General features: G+C 36.3%; 1 protein-coding gene across 10 annotated transcripts in view; it reads left to right on the top strand.

Moving 5' to 3' along the window:
- Nucleotides 1–21,797, top strand: part of TRPS1 (transcriptional repressor GATA binding 1) — a 249,650-nt gene that overhangs the window by 61,877 nt on the left and 165,976 nt on the right. For all 10 annotated transcript variants that reach the window (XM_066379380.1, XM_066379379.1, XM_066379375.1 and 7 more), the window contains one exon: nt 14,565–15,162. In XM_066379380.1, coding sequence (XP_066235477.1) covers nt 14,565–15,162 — 598 coding nt within the window. The remainder of the gene's footprint in view (nt 1–14,564; nt 15,163–21,797) is intronic.

Genomic DNA, 21,797 nt, shown 5'->3' with positions numbered 1-21,797 from the left:
TTTTCATTGGATCACTTGTTTTACACTATTTACTCTTCTGCTTCCTACCTGTTTTATACCAGTTCCTGGGTGTATTTTGAAATCCGTAGCGTTGCTGATAACGTTGATGAGTTTACTGATTGACCACAGTTCAGTTATTTGTTCTTGCTAAATATGGCTCCCTATTTCATAATTTTGGAAGGAGCTGCTCCCAAATGAAAGGTACCCCAATACTTTGTTTCAACTGGGAGACAGTTCCGTTGAGAACATGTTGCTCATTTTTCTTTTAAAAAGACTGGACATTCTTTGTTTAAATAATTGAGCAGCAACCTTGTTTCGCATACATATAGTAGTCTGAAGGTGAGAATTCTGCAATAGGTGTTATTTGGGTTTCTGTACTCTCGCTGGTAACATTGTGTAAGTCATTTCAGATTTGTAAACACAGATAGAGTATGTCAGTGTTTCCTTCTACATTCGCTCAGTTCTCTTTGTAAATGTTGATTTTCCTAATTAATCTTTATATTTTCAGAGATGAGTTTCGGATGCATATCTTTATTTTATTTATGTATTCATTCCTTACCTAATTAGTTCCAAAAATATATACTTCAGCAGCCACTGATAGAGAAAATAAGACAGACCTAGTCAGTGCCCTCGTGGAGCTTACAGTTTAGTAAGAGATCTTAACAGATCATAAGAGTGATGAGTATCTTAAAAGATGAAGCAGAGACCAATGTGTTTGAATATAATGACAACATGGCCCGACAGGATAGATTAGGAAATGTTTCCCTGAGGAAGGAGCATCTAAACTGAGGCTTGGTTATAATAGGAATTAGTGCAGCAAAATCCTGGTATCACAGCGTGTTCAGATACGACTTAGCGCTTATTGGATGCTTTTTTGTTGTTACACTTCTAAGCATCAATGTAAAGAGCTTTACGTATGATTTTTAGGTGATTTTCCATATGGAGACAACTTGATATCCAAATTTAAAACTTTATACATCCTAAGATTTTAATCAATTCCTCTCATTCCTTTTAAAGGTTGTATGTCTTACTGGGGTATGTATGTTTGTTTGCACAGTCACACTCAGTACCAAAGTCGTTCATGTCCAACAACAGGCTAATAATGTTAGATGTTAAATTGAAGGGCATCTTGATGTTCACAGTGAATCTAAATGTTCAGAAAACACTTCCTTATGATCGACACTGTTTCATTTATAAGGTCAGCCCTAGGAAAGACACAGTCCTGCAGTCAAACATGTTCACACTTGCGGTTGGCGTTTCTGGCTCTGATGGTAGCTGCATGCTAATTTGTTTTTGAGACTAGCAGACATTAGCTTTCTTCCGAGCTTATCCAGTGTGCATCTTGCACACGCACATTTGTTATGTAATGTAAACATTTGCAAGTGTGCATTCATATTTTTTAGGTGATATAAAAATTAGAGAACCTGTTATTGCTTTGAAGGAGGAGGCTTTCCTTAATCATGATTAAGTCAGTCAGAACACACACACGTGCGCGCGCACACACACACACACACACACACACACACTCTATGATACATCTAGATCACAGATCACTTAGATGAGTAATTATCCTCCAGGAAGCTGAGGCCATTGCTTGAAAACCTGTCTGAAAAATTAGTTTCTATATCCTTTGGTGAAACAAACAAACAAAAAATCCTAAGACATAAAAGTATGGATAAAAATGTTACTGAACACTCTCAGAGTTCACTTAGTATTTATTAAGGAAAATAAGGTCCACAGGGGAGAGACTAGTCAAGTCTACTTTACTGCTGTGTCTACATGATTTAGCACGACGCCAGGATGGTTAATAGGTGCTCAGTGAATATCTGTACGTAAATAAAATCCTGTGAGATTTTGACTTCAATGTAATTGGCATAAACTGGGACCTCCATGATAAGTTACAGTTTAATCTTTGACTATTATATGGTCTCGGAATCCTTCTGAGGACCTAGAGTCTACACAAACTGACATGTGCACTTTAAATTTACATCAACCTCTCAGTGTTATATTAGATTAAAAAAATGAATAGTGTTTGTCCTTAGGGCCTTACAACAATCTTGCACTTACTCTTAAAAACTGATGGAGTATGTGTGATCCTAGAGTCTTTAAGTTGCTGAGCAGCTTATCACAGGTATTTTTATAAATTCCTTTAGAAATATTGGATATTTAGACAATTGAAATTTCAGGAGTCCCAGCGAATGGAGGCTGCAGGGGTGTGACAGGAAATAGTCCCATGGATGTAAAAAACTTGACCTGTTAACAAAGCATTTTCCCCAAATGCCATATTTTAAGATAGTATAAAGGGAAAAATTTACCATATCACAATAATATCTTTCTAGTTACATTTATGTTTATTCATATCATGTATGTGGGGAAACTTTCCCCATAATTCTGTTTTACTGTGGAATATTCTAGGCTCTTGAGTGTTATATACAAACTTAAAGTATAGTAAAACTAAGCTGAGAATTGTACAATATGTGAACTCATGTTGCCCTAAAAAAACATTACAGCTGAGGGGAGGAGAGTTGATTTAGAGCTATGAGCAGAAAACCTCAGTGTGGGCTTCATGGGTATTTCCCAGAGACCCAAGTTTAACCTGGGCCGAACTGCAAACATTACCCAGTCAGTAACTGGAACCTGGTCAGCTTTCTTAATGTTTCAAATTTACTTCTGATACCCCAGCTCACTCCATGACTGAGTTATAGTTCACTCCTGTTTGTATCTCATACTCCATTTCTTTTAGTATTTAATTAAACAGTGTACCTATTCTCTAACTGGCTACCATTCTCTCCATCAAAATATTCAGTGTTATAATTTATGTCTCTGGAGTAAGGAAGAGGACTATCTCCTTATAAAACATACTTTTGAAATGCCTTGCTAAACTTCCATGAATTAAGGAAAATGTCTGAAGCTTTTCTCTTTTCCTTTCACCAAGAGTGAACTTAACCCAGACTGGAAAGAGTGAAGCAACACAGAGTGTGAGGTTTAGGGGGCAGATGCCAGTATTTATGCTGCATTTGAGCAGGAGTCTGAGCCTGGGGTGTCTGGCATAGAGATTGTGCAGAACCTGAATTTTACTCTAAGTTGACACCTTGAAGTGGGGCTGAAGCAATTCCATATATTAGTGACTTCCTTGGACTCCTGTCAGAAGTACATACAAGTGTACAGCAATTTTTACCTCCATGATGTCCATGGCCCAAGATAAACCTTGAATGAACTCACTATTAACAAAATTTTCTGGCCCTGGCCAGTTGGCCCAGTGGTAGAGCATTGATCCAGCATGTGGAAGTCCCAGGTTCCATTCCAGTCAGGGCATATAGAAAAAGCAACCATCTGCTTCACCTCCTTTCCCCTCCTCACTCTCTCTTTCTCCTGCAGCTATGGCTCAGTTGATTCGAGTGCATTGGCCCTGGTGCTGAGGATGTCCCCTTGGAGCCTCTGCCTCAGGCACTAAAAATAGCTTGGTTGTGAGCATGGCCCCAGATGGACAGAGCATCAGCCCAGACCAGGGTTTCTGGGTGGATCCCAGTCAGGGTGCATGCAGGAGTCTGTCTCTATCTCCCCTCTTCTCACTTAAATTTAAAAACAAATTATCCATACAGACAAAATGCAAATAATAGCTTTAGATACACAGCAACAGTTTATAATGACAAAATAATAAATAAATGTTTAAAAATGAAAATTAGAGTTAGGAGTTGATAAAGCTATATGACACTATAAATGAATACTTAAAAAGAAACAAGTAATATTTTTGAATTGAAAATATAATTATTGAAACTTAAAACATATGGATAGGCTCAATAACAGATCAGCTAATGATTGAGATCAAATGAATTAATCAGAAGTTAAATCTAAGGATGTTAGCCAAAATACTTAAGAGATGGAAAGGGATGGAAAGTACCAAAAGTAGTTCTAATATGTGTCTTTAAATTAGAGTCCCCCCCCAAAAAAAGGAGTATAGTGAATGGAAGATAAGGAGTCAGTATTTGAGGAGATAATAGCAGAAAACTTTCTAGAACTGATAAAAGATACAAATACCTAGATACATGAAAGCATAGCTTATTCTAAACAGGTAATCCAAGAATAACTGTGTGGTTTCACTTGTACACAGATTTTATTTAATTGACCACAGTTCAGTTGACCCGTGTAGTTCAAACCTAAGTTGTTCAAAGGTCAACTCTGTGGTTGAGACTCCTCATATGTGAAGGGCTGACCATAGTTATATCTGAACTTTTGACGGTGAGGGAGATCAGCACCCATAGCCCATTGTTGTAGTGGTCAACTGCCTATACAGATACACTCAGTTATAGACATCTTAGAGAAAATGTTTAAATGCCAAGGCAGAGGGATCCTTTAGAGCAGATAGTGAAAAACAATATATCAACTACTCAGAAAAGACAGGTTAATAGCAGACCTTTTATCCCAACATTGGAAACCAGAAGAAGGAGGAATACTGTTTAAAGTTTGAAGGAGGAATACTCTTCAAAGTTTGAAGAAGGAAAACAAAAGCAGACAACCTAGTATTGTCTAACTGATAAAACTGTCTTCCAAGAATAAGCACAAAGACATTTTCACTTAAGCAAAGACCAGAGTAAATCTAAATAATCATAGCCTGCCTAATTTATGCAGTTAAAGAAGGACAGACTAAAATATTGGGCAAAACTAATATGTAAGTTTGTAGAGGAAATGTTCAGAATTAACTTGTTCCGAGGTCATAATTGAATTGTCTGGAGTTAGTGAATTAGGGCTTTGTTATACATATTTGGAAAATTTTAAGGATAGTCAATGAAAGAATAGTAAGTGTGTATATAACTTCCAAAGCTTCAGAGGAGAAAATTAGAATAACAAAATAATAACACCCATACTATTCAACCTGGTTTTTAAAAAGTAGTGAAAGAGGATACATGGGAAGTTATGATAAATAGGATTTTAAAAGTAGGATACTAAATCAAAAGTCTAGATATCAAAAATCTTGGTGAGCCTCTGTGTTTTAAACTTTCCACTTATTAGCCTGACCAGGCGGTGGCGCAGTGGGTAGAGCATTGGACTGGGATGAGGAGGACCAGGTTCGAGATCCCGAGGTTGTCAGCTTGAACTCGGGCTCATCTGGTTTGAGCAAAGCTCACCAGCTTGGACCCAAGGTTGCTGGCTCAAGCAAGGGGTCACTTGGTCTGCTGTAGCCCCCCTCCCCCCGTCAAGGCACATATAAGAAAGCAATCAATGAACAACTAAGGTGCCATAACGAAGAATTGTTGCTTTTCATCTCTCTTTCTTCCTGTCTATCTGTCCCTCTCTCTGACTCTCTCTGTCTCTGTCACCAAAAAAAAAACCCAAAACAAAACAAAACAAAAAAAACAAACTTTCCATTTATTAGACTTATTTAAAAAGAAAATTCAATTATAAGTTATTTACAGGATACACACTCAAACCATAAGGTTATTGAGAGTTTGAAAGAAAAAAATAGACTGAGTTAAGAGAGCAAGTATAAACCAAAGGAAAGTTGAAATAATCGCATAAATCTTAGGTTTGAAGACAGAAAACATGAGGGACAGGTCATTACATAATGATAAGATGTCCAATTTTTCAGAAGAATATAAATAAATATACACTGCTCACAAAAATTAGGGGATCAGGGAATGTGCAGACACTTCAATACTTTCAGCCTTTTGTATGGGGTATTTTCACCAAGGAAATAAAAGTTGGTTTTGTATCTCATTTGCATAATCAAACAACTTTCTTTGAATTGACGTTTGCTTTTTTGATGTTCTTGTTTAATGAGAAAAAATCAAAAATTTTTTTATCACTTCATATTTATTTTGAAATATCCCCTAATTTTTGTGAGCAGTATATATATAAAACAAAAATTGATAGACAACTACAGGAAAAATTTGACCAACTATATCACAGTGGTAAATTTTAAAAAACTTTTGTTTGTAAAGGTTTAACATAAATAATTTTTTTAAATATAAAGACTTGAACAGTAAATTAACACACTTGATTTAATGAAAATAGTTAATTCTGCACTCACCAATAATAGAATACATATGCTTTTCAAGCAGATATAAAATAGTTAAAAAAGACTGACACATATGTAGCCAAAAAAGAAGAAAAAAAAAACAAAATTCAGAAAAATAGTAAAAGGGAACATATCCTTTGGCTCAGTGTAATTAAGTTAGACCTTAATAACAAAAATATAAAGATAAATGTACTTTACAGAAAGCAAACACTAAGCAATGAAAAAATGAGGTCACGTTATGAATCTCAGAAAGCATAGGTATTAAGAGAAAAAATATTATAAGAGGTAAAGTGGTCAGTATATATTTATGAAGTGAATTTGACAAATTCTGGCAGGATCAGATGCTCACATTCCTAAGGGCTGCCTAATTTCACACCTCTGAAGAAAACGTCTTCTATGGCTGCACTAGAAAGCGTGCAAGAAGTTTTAGAGCAATATTTTTTGAAAGAGCAAACAACCCAAAGAAAAATCAAAAGCAAAACTAAGGTGGAAAACAGTCCCAACTGTTCACAGGAAATTAAATTATTTGTGGATTTTTCATGTGAAATATTTTAGAGTACTGAATTTGAATAAACGGTAGCCGAATACAGCATGGATAAATCATGGGAAATAATTTGGCTGAATGAAAACAAATTGAAGAAGACTCTTTGCAGCCTGATACCATTTTATTTAAGAAAGTTTAAACACTAGCAAAACAGAACTATATACCTATAAAAATATATATTCATATATATATGATGTTTATACATTTACATTTATATGCATATATTTAACTGCACCATAAATATTATTTTCTATATATATATATAGAAAATTTTCCTCTCTCTCGTTCTCTCTCTCTCTCTCTCTCTCTCTCCATATATATACAGGGTGAGGCAAAAGTAGGTTTATAGTTGTTCATATGGAGAATAATGCAATAATTAATAAATATTTATAATAAGACAAAAATAAATTGTTTCACATGTTCACAACTGTAAAGCTACTTTTGTCCCACCCTGTAGGTAAATATAACACATAGACTAGCTATTTTTGTACATAGGCTCATTTACTTATGTATTTATAATCATATTGTATGATTTTGTGATTATGTTTCAGCTTTTAGTTTTGTAAACATGAATATGAATATTCATAATACATATGTATATATAGAAATACAATGTGGGTGTATGTGATTAACACTATATGATACAATTTTAAAATGAAAATCATGCCTCAGTTCTCTCATCAGTACACATGTCCAATTAATAATGACTAAATGCTCAATCTCCCTTATTATTATGGTAGCATGTGGATTAGGGTAAAAAAGGGATAAATGGTGATGGAAGGAGACTAGACTATGAGTGGTGAGCACACAATACAATATACAGATGATGTATTATAGAATTCTACTTGAAACCTATATAATTAACCAACGTAATCCCAATAAATTCAATAAAAGTTATTTTTAGAGAAGAACTATTTAAAAATCATTAATATAATCACTGTCTACCAACTTGTTCTCTAGAATGGGAAAAAAATATTCATATGTTTTGGTAGTGTATATGATGACAAGCATCTGTCCATTCAGAGATTTATGAATGCCTTTTAGAATTTTTTCACTGTTTGAATCTTCTAGACATGAAATATATAATTCAGGCTGAAGGAAAGAACATTGGATATAGTAGCTGTAAATTAATGTATCTACTGCTCAGTCTCTGTTTTCAAAGAGCTAGTGAAAGAACATGGACAATGTGTGCTGCTAATTCCGAAGAAGAGATTTTATGATAAGCACTTAGTTATCAACACATCGGGAAAAACCAACTACACAATACATTAGTACAGAGTTAAAAGGATGAGGGCCATGATGGTTATATTTGGATTTGTATATGTAATGGGACATGTTCTTTTAAACAATACCTAATAAATCAGATGCCTGTAATACCTTGAAATGGATACAATAGTACAAGTTGAAAATTTCCCCTGGGAAACAGAATGTTACCGAAGATATTTAAGTTCATCAAGAAAATAACTCACGGCCCTGACCAGTGGCTCAGTGGCTGGAACGTTGGGCCAGCATATGGATGTCCTGTGTTCGATTCCAGGTCAGGGCAACTAGATAAGCGACCATCTGCTTCCTCCTCCTTCTCTCACTCTTACCATCCTGCAGCCAGTGACTTGATTAGTTCAAGTGTATCCTGGGCACTGAGGATGGCTGTGTTGGAGCACAGTGGCCTCAGGTACTAGAAATAGCCCAGTACTCTAGGATTGGCTCAAGACCGGGTTGCTGGGGGGATCCTGGTCAGGGTGCATGTGGAAGTCTGCCTCACTATCTCCTGTACTCTCATCTAGGAAAAAAGAAAAAAGGAAAGAAAAGAAAATAACTCACAATTGCAATACCTTGAATTATTTGAATACATGATTTTTTAGAAATTCAGAAGACATCCTGAAGACAGTACAAACCATTATTTTCATTTCATATTAGTTTATATAAATTCTGTTCTAATTTCTTAATTACTTTCTATTTTATAATAAAACTTATCTTTCTCTTTTGAACATTTCATATGGGATATCTTCTCAAAAGTGAACCACAAGTTGAAATTTTTTAGATATGACATTAGCTGTATTTTTTACTACTACTTGAAGATGAAATCAGCTCACAACCCTCTTAAAAAAACAGTTACTCTAAATGAGTATCAGATTATTTTGGCTTAAAACATAGACAATGAGTGTACTAAATGGAATTTTATTCAGAATTTCAGTTTTTTTCCAGATTTTAGTTTGTCTGCTATTCCTCTTACTTCACTGAGGCTCAGTATTAGATTTCCAACTTCTAACAGTTGGTAAATCTGGTTATTCACCCATAATTCTTTTGCCTGGTTTTCATTTAATCATTCTACAGTGTCACTAATCTCAAGTACCACACGTGTAGACATTTATAACAACAAAGTGTATAGTACAGAAATGATTACCTTTATTAGATGTCAGATCTACTGAGCTAAATTAAATCACCTCTACTTACCCTCGTTTGTGACAATTTATCTATAGGTGTCTGATTTCATGATAACCCAAAAATATCTTTCAAAGTCTAATTGATTGGTATTTATGATTTATTGGATTACTCTGATGTCCATGTAGTCATTGAAGAAGAAAAATTGTGGTTAAAACTACTGAGAGTGAAATACAATTATTTGTATAATGAAGGTGAGTTTTGCAAGTGATGGCATACATATCTGGAAGTTAACTTGTAATGTAGAGAAAGCAAGCATTGCCCAGAGCTGGCTTCACATGTATTAGCATCTGGTTTACTATGAAAATAGAAATAAAGACAGAGTAGAGTAGAAGAGCAGCATCTTTTAGCCGACCTTCTTTTTTTAGAATCTAAAATATCTTAACCCTTTATGAATTATGAATTATGAATGTGTTTTTAATCTCTGCAAATGAATGAAATGCTGCTACCAAGATAAAAGCCCACTGTGCATTGAAATGTGAATGGGTCTGAAATAAATGCTTTTTATACCACATGAAAATTCTGTACAGTAGGATAAGGAATAAAACATCTTTTCTCATAGAAATTTTGTCACTTGAATTAAATACAAGTTGGCCTTTTTTAGGCAGCTTGATGTAGTTTTCCTCTGCAGAATGTGCAAAGGACCATTTAGCTCTTTTATCAGTTTCTTTGATTTATCTCCTCATTATCTAAAATATTGCAAAAGGACATACTGAGATTTTTATATATAATTATATCCTAAATAGTGCACAAACATACCTACACTAAAATGTTTTTTTTGTTTATTATCTGACATTCAGATTGAACTAGATGAGCTGTTTTATCTGGCAACCCCATGCTAGGGAGATCTATAGAATGATATATCTTCTCCTGCAGTAGCATGAGGAAAGTGTTTGCTATTGAGTTGGCAGGAGAGTATAGAATTTAAATTAATGCAAAGCATATATTTGTAGTGTCTTTTAAATTAGCTTAGCTTAATGGAACTAGAAGTTCTAGGAATTTGTAAATAATGAAGAGTTTATTCAGAGGACTATTCAAAACATACTGCCTAATCTTCTCTGCCACTTTGTGGCTCTACAGATTAAATCCAGCATCCTGAACTCCCCCAGAGCTGTGTTGGTTTGTGGGGTTCAGAGCTAGTTACCCCAAAATAGGCTTCTGTGGTATGTAGATTGTTCTGAGATAAGGACAACTTTAGCTGCAGGTTCAGGAGGGACTTCTGTCCCTCCCTTGACTACCTGAAAGAACTTGAATTAAGGCCTTTGCCTGTAATGGGACATGATCAGAGAGAACCTCTTTGAGCTGTTTGTAGAGCAGGGAAAACTTCTCTTTACCGAACAGCTGCTCTTCTTCTGCAGTGAGCCTTTGAAGCCCCCAATGCAGCTTACCCCATCCGTAGCTCAGACTGTCTGATGCACCCATGTTTCCTTTCTTCCTCTGATGGGGTTTCTGAATCTCATGTATGTGGGGTTCCCATACATATGTATGCACTAAATTTGCTTATTTTCTCTCAAATATTAGAGAGAGAGAGAGAGAGAGGGAGGAACAGGCAGGGACAGACAAACAGGAAGGGAGAGAGATGAGAAGCATTAACTCATTGTTGTGGCACCTTAGTTGCTCATTGATTGCTTTCTCATATGTTCCCCCGGGGGCTCCAGTGGAGCCAGTGACCCCTTGCTCAAGCCAGCGACCTTAGGTTTCAAGTCAGCAACTTTGGGTTCTAGTCAATGACCATATAATCATGTCTATATGATCCCACACTCAAACCGGTGACCCAGAACTCAAGCTGGTGAGTCTGCACTCAAGCCAAAAGAGCCTGTCCTCAAACCTGTGACTTCAACGTTTCAAACCTGGATCCTCAGTGTTCCAGGTTGATGCTGTATTCACTGCACCACCACCTGGTCAGGCCCTCATCTTTCTAATGCTTGTTTTATTAGATCAGCCAAAAAGACCTTGAGGGTAGAGGAAGGTTTCTCTTCTCCTAAGCTTTAGTCTTTTATTTATTAAGCAGATATTTACTAACTGACTAGATGTTCTAGGTGGGGTTGGGTGTGAGCTTTGATCCAGATCCTAAGGCGTTTATAATATAACTGCAAAATAGGATACACACAGGATTTTAATAAAAGGCAATGTGGAAAATGTCCTCCGAGGAAGACAGCTTCAGAGTAGCACAGAAGATTGCTAGCTTTACTTTGGGCTGAGTCATTTGGGAAGTCTTTATGGATGAGAAGGTGGTAAACGTGGGTGTTGAGAAACAGGGAAAAGTCCCTGAACCTCTCTGAGGTTTTCATATTAATGCTAATAAAATGACATGCATTTAATAGGGTAGAGATGAGTCCAATCTAATAAAGTTTCACAATGACTAAACTTTCATTCTTGAGTAATGTTTCTTATACTAGGAATCAGAATCATCTATTATTATTCTTTGGGGACGTGGCATTATGTTGAAGGCCTTCTCAGTTATTACTGAGGGAATGACACACATCCTAGAATATGCCCACATCTTTCAGGAATTACTTCTTGAATCAGCTAGTTAAATTGCATCAAATACAAACAGCACACATGGAAGAGTAACGCTGGACAAGAGTAAGGTACTGGGTCACGTCCTCCATCTTATTTTATGTAAATTGACTTGTCTGTGCTTCAGTTTCTTGTTCTGTGAAGCAGGGACGAAATATGTATTTTGTGAGACTTTTTTGGAATAGTATATGTATATAAATGGCCTGGCACTAAAGAATATTGAAAGTTGATTCCCAAACAATAAAATAAAAAAGACAAATTACATGTTTTGGGATTACACTTGACAATGTCACGTTAGTAGGTTTAACTTAAAAAGCTGTCAGTGTTGACTCTCAGGAGTGGGTAGTACTGTATATGTTTTCAGAGAAAACGATATTGCCCATCATAAAGAATCCATTTGGGAATGTTCTATCAAGTGCTAAGTGTATATACTGAGAGTTCATTTTATATATATATATATATATATATATATATATATATATATATATATATATATAAAATTTTCCTCTCTCTCGTTCTCTCTCTCTCTCTCTCTCTCCATATATATACAGGGTGAGGCAAAAGTAGGTTTATAGTTGTGCATATGGAGAATAATGCAATAATTAATAAATATTTATAATAAGACAAAAATAAATTGTTTCACATGTTCACAACTGTAAAGCTACTTTTGTCCCACCCTGTATGTAAATATAACACATAGACTAGCTATTTTTGTACATAGGCTCATTTACTTATGTATTTATAATCATATTGTATGTCAACTCAGTGGGCAAGTCACAGATTCTCCATTTTGCTGTCTTGTCGATCAAACATGAGATCCCATGTACATGAGTGCTTTGAACTCTTTAAAAGAAAAGGTGTCTGAGTTGATTTGAGCTTGTTATAACCACCTTATGTTAATATCCTTCCTGTTAAAAATGTGTTTTCCTTTTCAATGTAAAACCTGGTTCTTATTGAAAACTTATCTCTGTAATTTTTGTTTCCTTTTTGGCTTTATGCCCAATCCCCACCATTCTCTGCATTCTGACCGTTCTCCACCCTCTGCATCATGGAGGGTTTGCCTAGGTCGGTTGGATCCAGAGCTCCTCTGTGGGACAGATCAGAGCAGCTCCTGTTCAGACCTGTCAGGAGTCAGGGAGTTTTTCATTGGGACAGGAACTTGAAACTGGAAAACCTAGAAGGCCCAGACATCGTGTCTCAAACTGTGATACTTTGTGATAAATTCATTGTCTGGGCAGGGGTCCAAGGGCCTTGTATATTTAGGATGAAGTACCGGTTGAATAATGGGTAAGGGTTGGGTGTGTTTATATTTATTATTTGGTGAAGGGATGGGATGGCTGAGGATCTTTCTGGATTGCACAATAAGTAGATATTGAAGGCATATAATCTTAAGTACTTAGATATATTACTAAATATAATGGCTCTAAACCACCCTAGTGAACATTCTCGGAAGACATCCCTACCTCCTCAAACTATAAAAAGTCAGGTAATGCACTGTCTATCTTTGTTATTTAGAATCTTAAGATTCTGGGTGTGACTACTATGGATAGAATGAGAGTAAAGATTTACAGTTAAGCAGTAAACTGCTCAACTGCTCAATCTTTCAGGCCAAAGACTATGTGTCTTTTATTCTCCAATGTGTATCCAGTACTTGGCGAAGTCACATTGTGATGATTAACCCTTTGAGTAGTGAGTTTTTTTTTCATGCTCGCTGACCCACAGGAGAGAGTTTTTTTTCCAAAAAATGAAATTAGTTCCAGTTACAGTTTTATTAACTTAAAATCTTGTTTGTTTGATAACCAACTTACGGAAACAAGAAGAACATACATTTGCCTTTTTTTTAATGTTGCCTTACACATTTTTAAAATAAAACTTTTTGTACGATCATACTCTGGGTGGTCAGGAGGCATGAGGATGTACATGAATGTTTGTCCTACTCAAACGGTTAACCACAGTTACATCTATGAATACATATTTTGCAGTGGCTTTAAGTGATAACTCTTAAAACTTATTTTGTTACTTCATTTTAAGTTGGCAACTCCTAATGTATTATATCAGTGGAGTGGCAAGTGTTCCAAACGTTTTTTTGAAGAGCCATATAAGGCTCCCAGTTAAAGAAAGTATGCCTTATTCCAAATCACTGCGTACCCTTCCAGGATGCCTTTTCGGATACAGTGCTTTTGTTCTTTTTTATCAGTTATCCCATTTTAACCATTACTGTTCTGTCTTTAACAGCAGAAGAAGATGCTATAAAATGTAATAATAAGATTTTGTTCTGCTACTTTTAAAAGAAAACACACACACACACACACATAGATTCACACATACTCTTAATAAATTTATCTGTATAGCACCTATCATGCTTCCTGACAGCACTCAATTTGTGAAATGGTTCATCAGTTCTTACAGTTTGAGTTATGTAGAAAAATCTTGAGCTTCTAAAACATCTTATTTGCTGGATTATGTAGATCAGTGAACCATATACTTCATTGACTAAATGGATTTAAATTTTATGATAGAGAAGAGCATTGTAATCAGTTAGGTAGAATTTATTTTCATATATAAAACTGTACAAAACACTTCAGCAACAGAAATGTGAGTTTATGGTGAAAACAAAAATCTCAATTTAGCTTAAATAAACCGAAAGTGAAAAGTCCATTGATGAAAACAGGTGTAAAAATATATGGATATGGCTCTCTGCTTAAATATTATAGAATCGATGATTATCCAGTCACAGTGAAATGAACAGAGCGGGTCATTCAGTAATAGTAAACCATCCAGTTTTAAATGTGCATTGACGAGTGTGTGCACCTGAGTGTGTGCTGTCGACTTGTTACTGCTAACATGGTAAAAGGGAATGCCACAATCTTTATATAGAACTAAAAATACCAATTCATTATCTTCTGATTTCCGCATGTCCAGAATATTGTATTGCGTTCTATCTATTACATCCCACGAGATAAAATTCAGGTGCTTAAGGAGAACTCTTTGGAAAAGCCCTGCCGAATGCCGGTTTCCCATGACTGTTTTCTCCCTCTGCAGGAGAGCACACAGCTGCTACAAATGCCGACAATGCAGTTTCACCGCTGCCGAGACGCAGTCCCTACTGGAACACTTCAACACTGTTCACTGCCAGGAACAGGACATCACTACAGCCAACGGCGAGGAGGACGGGCAAGCCGTCGCCACCATCAAGGAAGAGCCCAAAATTGACCTCAAGGTCTACAGTCTGCTCAATCCAGACTCTAAAATGGGAGAGCCGGTTCCCGAGAGCGTGGTGAAGAGGGAGAAGCTAGAAGATAAAGACGGGCTCAAAGAAAAAGTTTGGACTGAGAGTCCAAGCGACGACCTTCGCAACATGACTTGGAGAGGGGCAGACATCCTGCGGGGCAGTCCGTCTTTTACTCCAGCAAGCCTGGGGCTTCTGACCCCTGTGTCCGGCACCCAAGAGCAGACCAAGACTCTACGGGACAGCCCCAACGTGGAAGCCGCCCACCTGGCACGCCCTATTTATGGCTTGGCGGTGGAGACCAAGGCGTTCCTGCAGGGGGTGCCCGCTGAGAAGTCCGGGACCATCACCCAGCAGTATCCCGCATCGGCGGAAAACAAGTCCAAGGATGAATCCCAGTCCCTGTTACGGGTAGGAAAGTTTCATTTTTAATTAATTCCTGTATCTTAAAGGGAAAATGGGGGAACACACATTCTCTATTGAGTACCACGTCTCACCAAGGGAAATGAAATGATCACTGTCGGTCAGGGGATTTGTACTTAATCAGGTCAGAGTGGCAGAAAGTAGCTCCCGTGTGTCTGTCCTGTCCACATACGGGTACAGTGGTGAGTAGTCACTTGCTTGTCACTCACTGCTCTGGGCTCACATTGGATGTTGGTTAATCATTCCTGGGGAGTGTGCGGAACAACGGGGCTGCATTTGCAGAAGGGAGGTTCGCCATCCCAGAGGGATGCACACCTGTTACATTTAAATAACTATATGATTTTTACATTCTAATGTGGTGTGACACAGTGTTTGGGGAAGAGAACACTTAGCAGAGACTTAAATCACCAAGAGCCAAAGCCCTGGGTGTGATGTTAATACAGAAACGTGGCGTTTATTAAAACCCATAGTGTAGTTATGAACTAGTGACTGTGCTTGTTGTTGTTTAGAAAAGGGAAGAATGAGGTAGATCTAAGTGTGAATGGCATGAAGACCATTCAAAAAAGAGAACCGTGCATTTTATATTATTGGGCTCTTTAAGGGAGAAAGACATAGTCCATGTGGGGAAGCACACAAAACCTCTGTATAAGATCTTTGATTGCTCTCTATATGCAGAACCAGCAATTGTCAAAAAGTCATTTAAATTTTGAAAATTCACCAGCTTCCAATAGGTGGTGCTTCCTGTTTGCCTAGGGCATGACCCCTTCCACGTTTCACCCGGACTCTGAGAAAGTCTTGAGCTTCTAGATTATTTTGAAGCTTTGTTCATATATGGAAGGGAGGATCAGAAGCCAGCTAACCATAACAAAAGAGCTGGTTAGGAAATACAGTTCCACCAGCCTGGCGCTTTAACCTGCAGGTTAGGGACCACTGGTTTTCTCTGGACGTGTTCTGTGGAGAAAAATTGCTCTTTCCAGTGTCTGCTAGGCTATTCTGCTCTCATTTCCTGCCAATTCTCTGAAGCCTATCTGTGCTTCTCAGGTATTCTCCAGTGGAGTTGGGAAACACCCCTTAGAGCTGCATAGTTAATTATAAAAGCTACTACCTTTCCCTGGAGCTAAGGCAAGGGCTTGAATGCAGAAGGGGTGATACCCTCCTCCTCCCCCTGCAACTGAGACTCAAAGAATCCTAGAATTCTATAGGGCAGGAGCCAGTTTTTATACGAAACTTTGAAAAGAAGAAAAACCATTCCTGTGCCCGTCAAGAGGGTGTTCAATTCAGGAAGCTTCTTTTAGGTAAATATATAGGGAGCTGCCTTTTTATAGTTGTAAATGCTGGTTATTTTCTAATATGTCTCCCATCCAAGTACTAACCAGGCCCGACCCTGCTTAGCTTTCGAGATCAGATGAGATCGGGCGCGTTCAGGGTGGTATGGCCGTAGACTATTTTCTAATATGTCTGGAATCTTCTGGTCTCCAGTAGTAGCTCTGATGGTTTCTGGTTATCAGGCAGAAATATCACAGGTCTTAGGTTTTCAACTTTCATGTTGTTTTCATCCGTGACATCTTCATTGGATACCAAATTGTTTCACTCTTTTAGAGCGTTTCTGGACCATTCCCTCTCTGCCACCATTTGTGTACACGAAGAATTTGCAATGATGAATAATAAGCAGCAAAGTCTAAAACCTGAGCATGAGAGTTACATTCTTTTAAGAAGCTGAGGATGATTGTACTTTTTCTACCAAATTGTTTTTCTCAATTCTTCCACTTCCTTAATTCCCTGACTTCAACTTTCTGTTGCATCATTTCGACTGTTTTTTTTTTTTTTTCAGTTCCTCCCCATTAGCTGCTGAAGTAGGATATCTTCAGTGAAAGACTTAACCATGTTCTACAATGAGTAGTCAAATTTCTAATTGTAGGATGTGGCATTCTTAAAGGCTAGCATCTGCTAAATTATGAGAGCTGACAGAATTAAATATATATGGGTCATTTTTCTGTGATCTTAGTAAAATTTGAATCTATAAAGTTTACATTTCCTTTGTCTTTGACTTGTGCCACCAATTTTATTGGATATTTAGAATGGGGAGTATAGCTAATTTAATTAATTTTGAAATATTTGGTGTATTAACCAAATTAGAAGTTTTAATATACACATTTCTTAGCTAGTAAACTATTTCAGACACCTAAGAGATTCACAGAGCTAAGCTGATTCTAATTGTGAATTTGACAAGCATTTTACTCTAGTGGTAGAAATTGGTATTGCTACGTTATCAAAGTGAATACACACTTCTCAGCTCATTCCTCTGCCATCAGTTGGGGAAAACCCAGCAGAATATCAACATCATATTTACTAAGAGCAGAAACGATGTACTTTAACTTTGTGATTGTAGATGTCTCGTTAGTAGTGAGGGTATCCTGTAGAAATTTATAAATACACAATTGACCTATGCAAAAATAATTTGCATGCTTTGAATGAAAATCCAGTTGCCTGTGTAAATAAAGACCTATAGAATATAATATGCATATTTGAGCATACATGGTAGAATGGAACTTGAAATTATCTTGTTATATGGCATGGTATTTTGAAATAGTAGCACTTTAAGAAGTAGAAAATGGGTTTTAAAAGTGGTCTAAATAGGTCATACAATATAGCATTATTAGAACAAATACACTATATTTGTAAATACATTTGTCCATGTAGTTTCTAATACTAAAAGTAAAAACTTGACTATCTCTTTAACTACTATACAATGATATGAAGAATTAATATGGAGAATTTGTCTAGCAGAAGATACTAATGTAAAATATTTCAAGACTGTGCTGGTAAATAATGAAAATATTTTTAAAGAGAGGACTGAATGTAGTTAAGGTCAAGCCACAAAGCACATAATTATGTTGTTTTTAGAATATTGGTCTTTCCGATACATATTTTAACTGGTTTTAGTTATGAAATTTACTGTACTCAAAGTGAGAAAGGAATTATAAGAATCACAGACAAGAGCTAAAGTTTCAAAATATTTTGGGTTTTTTTCACTTTTTTTATAGGACACTGTTTGGCTTTAGTTTTGTTTCATAGCAGATCATTTATGTGTATTTTTATTGAATGAATGTCTTTATAATTTTTCTTTGTAAATAGTATGGAATTGATCTTGTTACAAAAAAAAAAAATTTTTTAACTGCATCTTAAAACGACAGGCTTCCCTAAATAAATTTACACTGGAAACTAAAATCAGCCTCAGAATCATTTTTCCCCTAGGTGCTTGAAGAAAGCGGGCCGAGAACTATGGTGTTTGAACCTGTGGGAGAATCAGAGCCTATGAATTATCTATGACATTCTGTTCTGACAAACGATGTGGAGAAGCTTACCGTAGTATTGATTAGTCGTTAGCCACATTAACTGCATATTTACCAACTAATCTTGATTATACTTTCTTGTTTTAGTAACAAATAAATAATGCATGTGACCTGTTGATTATTTTGCTTTGAGTGGCATCTTAACATAAACTTCATCTTGTGAATTGCTCTTGACCTTAGGTTTTTGTTGTGTATCAAATACACAATATCTCTACAAAATCATTGTTTTTTTTCTTTCTTTCGTAAGAAGAAATATTAAAGGTTTCACGCCCTTGGCTAGAAATAGTCCGTGTTTAAATGAAAACTTGAATTGCTTCTCTTAATACTTCTAGAATAGATCTTATAAAACACAAAAGCTCCTGGAAATGTTTTGAAAATGCAGTGTTTTCATTTAAATGTATAATTTGTCTCTGTGAAGAGGTTAACATATTTAATATTGCCTGTGCTAAAAGCAAAACTTAATTGGCTTTAGATATTCAAATAGATGTTTCTTTCTCATTTTAAGCTAAGCAGTATAGTGTACCCTTTTTGACCAGTTTCTTCTATTATGTATATTTACACAAAAGTTATTTATTTAGTGGATCAACTCTTGTTCAGATACAACTGTATTCATCTTCTGATTTCCTGGATAAGAAATTCTAGCTTCTTTGTTGTAATTGACTTTTTCAATTGGATTTTATAAAACAGAATACTTTTAGCTGACAACCACATGAAGAGGAACAAAATATCCGTCATATTTCACAATGATTGTGCTAGTATGAGAAGCATTTTTTCATTGTTAGTGGAACATAAACATATAATTAAGATTAGTTGGTAAATATGTGGTTTGTTTGGTTAATGACAAATCTACACTCAGGTAAACTTCTCCACATCATTTGTCAGAATAGAATGTCACAGATAACTTCCACAAGTTCGAACACCCTAAGTAGAAGCCCACTCTCTTCATGCATCTCAGGGAAAAAATAAGTCTCTTTGAGACTGATTTCAATTTCCAGTGCAAATTTCTGTAGGGAAGTTTGTCCATTTTAAGAAGCACGCTTTCCGCTGCTTGGTTTTGGCAGAGAGGCTCAGCCATGGGCTGTGGGCATTGAGTTGCAAGTTCTGGGAGTTGAGTTTCCAGTGGAGCCACTGACTGTCAAAGAAAGGGCGTCCGAGAATCTCCGTCCATCTCTCTCAGAGAGGATCGTTTGCCCGCGGTGCTCACAGGAGTGCTGTGCAGCTTAGTTAATTAATGTTTGTCAGGCCATTTGAGATTGTCAGATGCAGGGTTCTAGATAAGCGCAAAGTAGTATGATTATTTGTTCATTTTGTAAATGTGATACCGAGACAGTACAAAGCAGATGTTATTTCCTCTTTTCTTCATTGGCGTTAAATTTATAGTTTAAAGATTGTTGATACCGGACAGTCTATTGAGATGCAAAAATGTTCTTTTGGGGACAGTCCATTGGCAGCCAAACAGACGTTCAAACAAGTGACAGCGTTGAATGCCTTTACAACCACGGACAGAAGATCGCAGGAACTTTTTTTTTTTTTAACTAAAAGATGGTCTCAAGTGAAAAGTCTGATATTTATTGTTTGGCTCTCTGTTTAATAAAAATGAAAGCAGTCTTTCAGTTATCATATAGGTAATATTGACTTATTACCATGTGTATGTACATAACCTTTTTCTTGACCCAATTTGAAATTTTCACATACTTCTACTAAAGAGAACAGCCTAGGCCAGGAAACATGGCATGTATAGATCTCCCTAGTCATGGCTTGTGAAACAGTAGGTTTTAGGCCTTGTTGGTAAAACTTCTCTTTAGGTAGTCATTGACATTTGATTTGGCCAAGAATAAAATGTTAAAAACCATTTACTGTATGTATATCCAGAGTTTAACAATCCTAGAACATCTCTGTGTTTCTGCCCTAGATGGATGCATTTCTGTTGTCACCTATTAGAAAGGGGTAGGGTTTAATTTCCAATATATTATAGATTTACTTTAAAAATACAATCCATTCATTGAATTAGTTATGTGTAATAACGAACATAGTCATTTTTAATGTTTTCACTATATAAAATCTAGGTAGCTTGTTTTGTTTTTCTTTATTAGTTTCAGTATTCATTTTTTCTTTTATTGGTATACCACTCTTGACAGTAGATCACAACAAAACCCAATTTGACACGTATGTGTTTGGTTTTATTGGTTTGGAAAAAAGGAAGCCAAGCAACAGATAGTTATACAGGAAATAATTAACAGATACTGGGCTGAAGGATACCATTTCACAGTGACTACAAACTTACAGCCCAATTGGGAGTTTCTCTTATTCTAATTTTTTCTCTTATTGGGAGTTTCTCTTATTCTAATTTTTTTTTTTTTATAAGCCGGCTCCATTGGCCCAAGTATTTTTTTTCAAAGCACCCTTTTTTTCTTTTTCGTAACCTAGGCTTTTTGTTAAGTCTGGCATGGTTCTGCTGGCCCAGGTTTCTAAGGCAGGGGAAGCAGATGTATCTTGAAATGAATTGGGCTGTAAGTTTGTAGTCACTGTGAAATGGTATCCTTCAGCCCAGTATCTGTTAATTATTTCCTGTATAACTATCTGTTGCTTGGCTTCCTTTTTTCATAGACTACACAAGTCAGGAGATCCCAGGGCCCCAAAAGGAACCCATTGTTGAGCGTTCTTAGATGTTGGAAGTAAAGAGTTATATAGAAGGTAGTCCAAGTTTCAGAAGCACAGACACAGATTGATTCAAAAGTGTGTCAGCCATGAGCTATGTAGCCTTGATGTAAATCTAGCGTTTTTTGGCAAAGTTTAGTCTGATGAGTGGATTTAATGCTGGGAAATTTTTTTGTCCGGGATATTTGTGTATTTTGTTATTTGCTCCCACCAAAACAAGTAAATGCTGTTTCCATTGTCATTTTCTTTGACTCTTCTCCCTTCCCTTTGACTCTGTTAGAGAACTTTCATTGTGGACTTACAAAAAAGGACACTGATGACTAGAATGTCTCAGTTATCTCAAGGAAGCTTGGCAAGCAGGATTCTGCTCTGTCTAGTTGGGTTCTTAGTTCAAAGGGGTAGAAAGTTTCATTGAAGTTTCAAGAACTTCAGTGAAGCTTTAAGAACTTCAGTGAAGCAACATTCTCATTTTATAGGTGTTAACAATTAGGTATAATTTACACATAAAATAAAACTAGGAATATGACTTTATTTTGGAAAATAATCCAAAATACTTTATCTTATGGCATAGTTTCTTTTTGTTGTTGTCATTATCAGTGATTACGAGTTAGG

This window comes from Saccopteryx leptura, chromosome 3, assembly GCF_036850995.1.
Source record: "Saccopteryx leptura isolate mSacLep1 chromosome 3, mSacLep1_pri_phased_curated, whole genome shotgun sequence".
Classification (NCBI taxonomy): domain Eukaryota; kingdom Metazoa; phylum Chordata; class Mammalia; order Chiroptera; family Emballonuridae; genus Saccopteryx; species Saccopteryx leptura.
The sequence above is the reverse complement of the archived record's forward strand: the minus strand, read 5'-3'. Positions and strand labels throughout refer to the sequence as shown.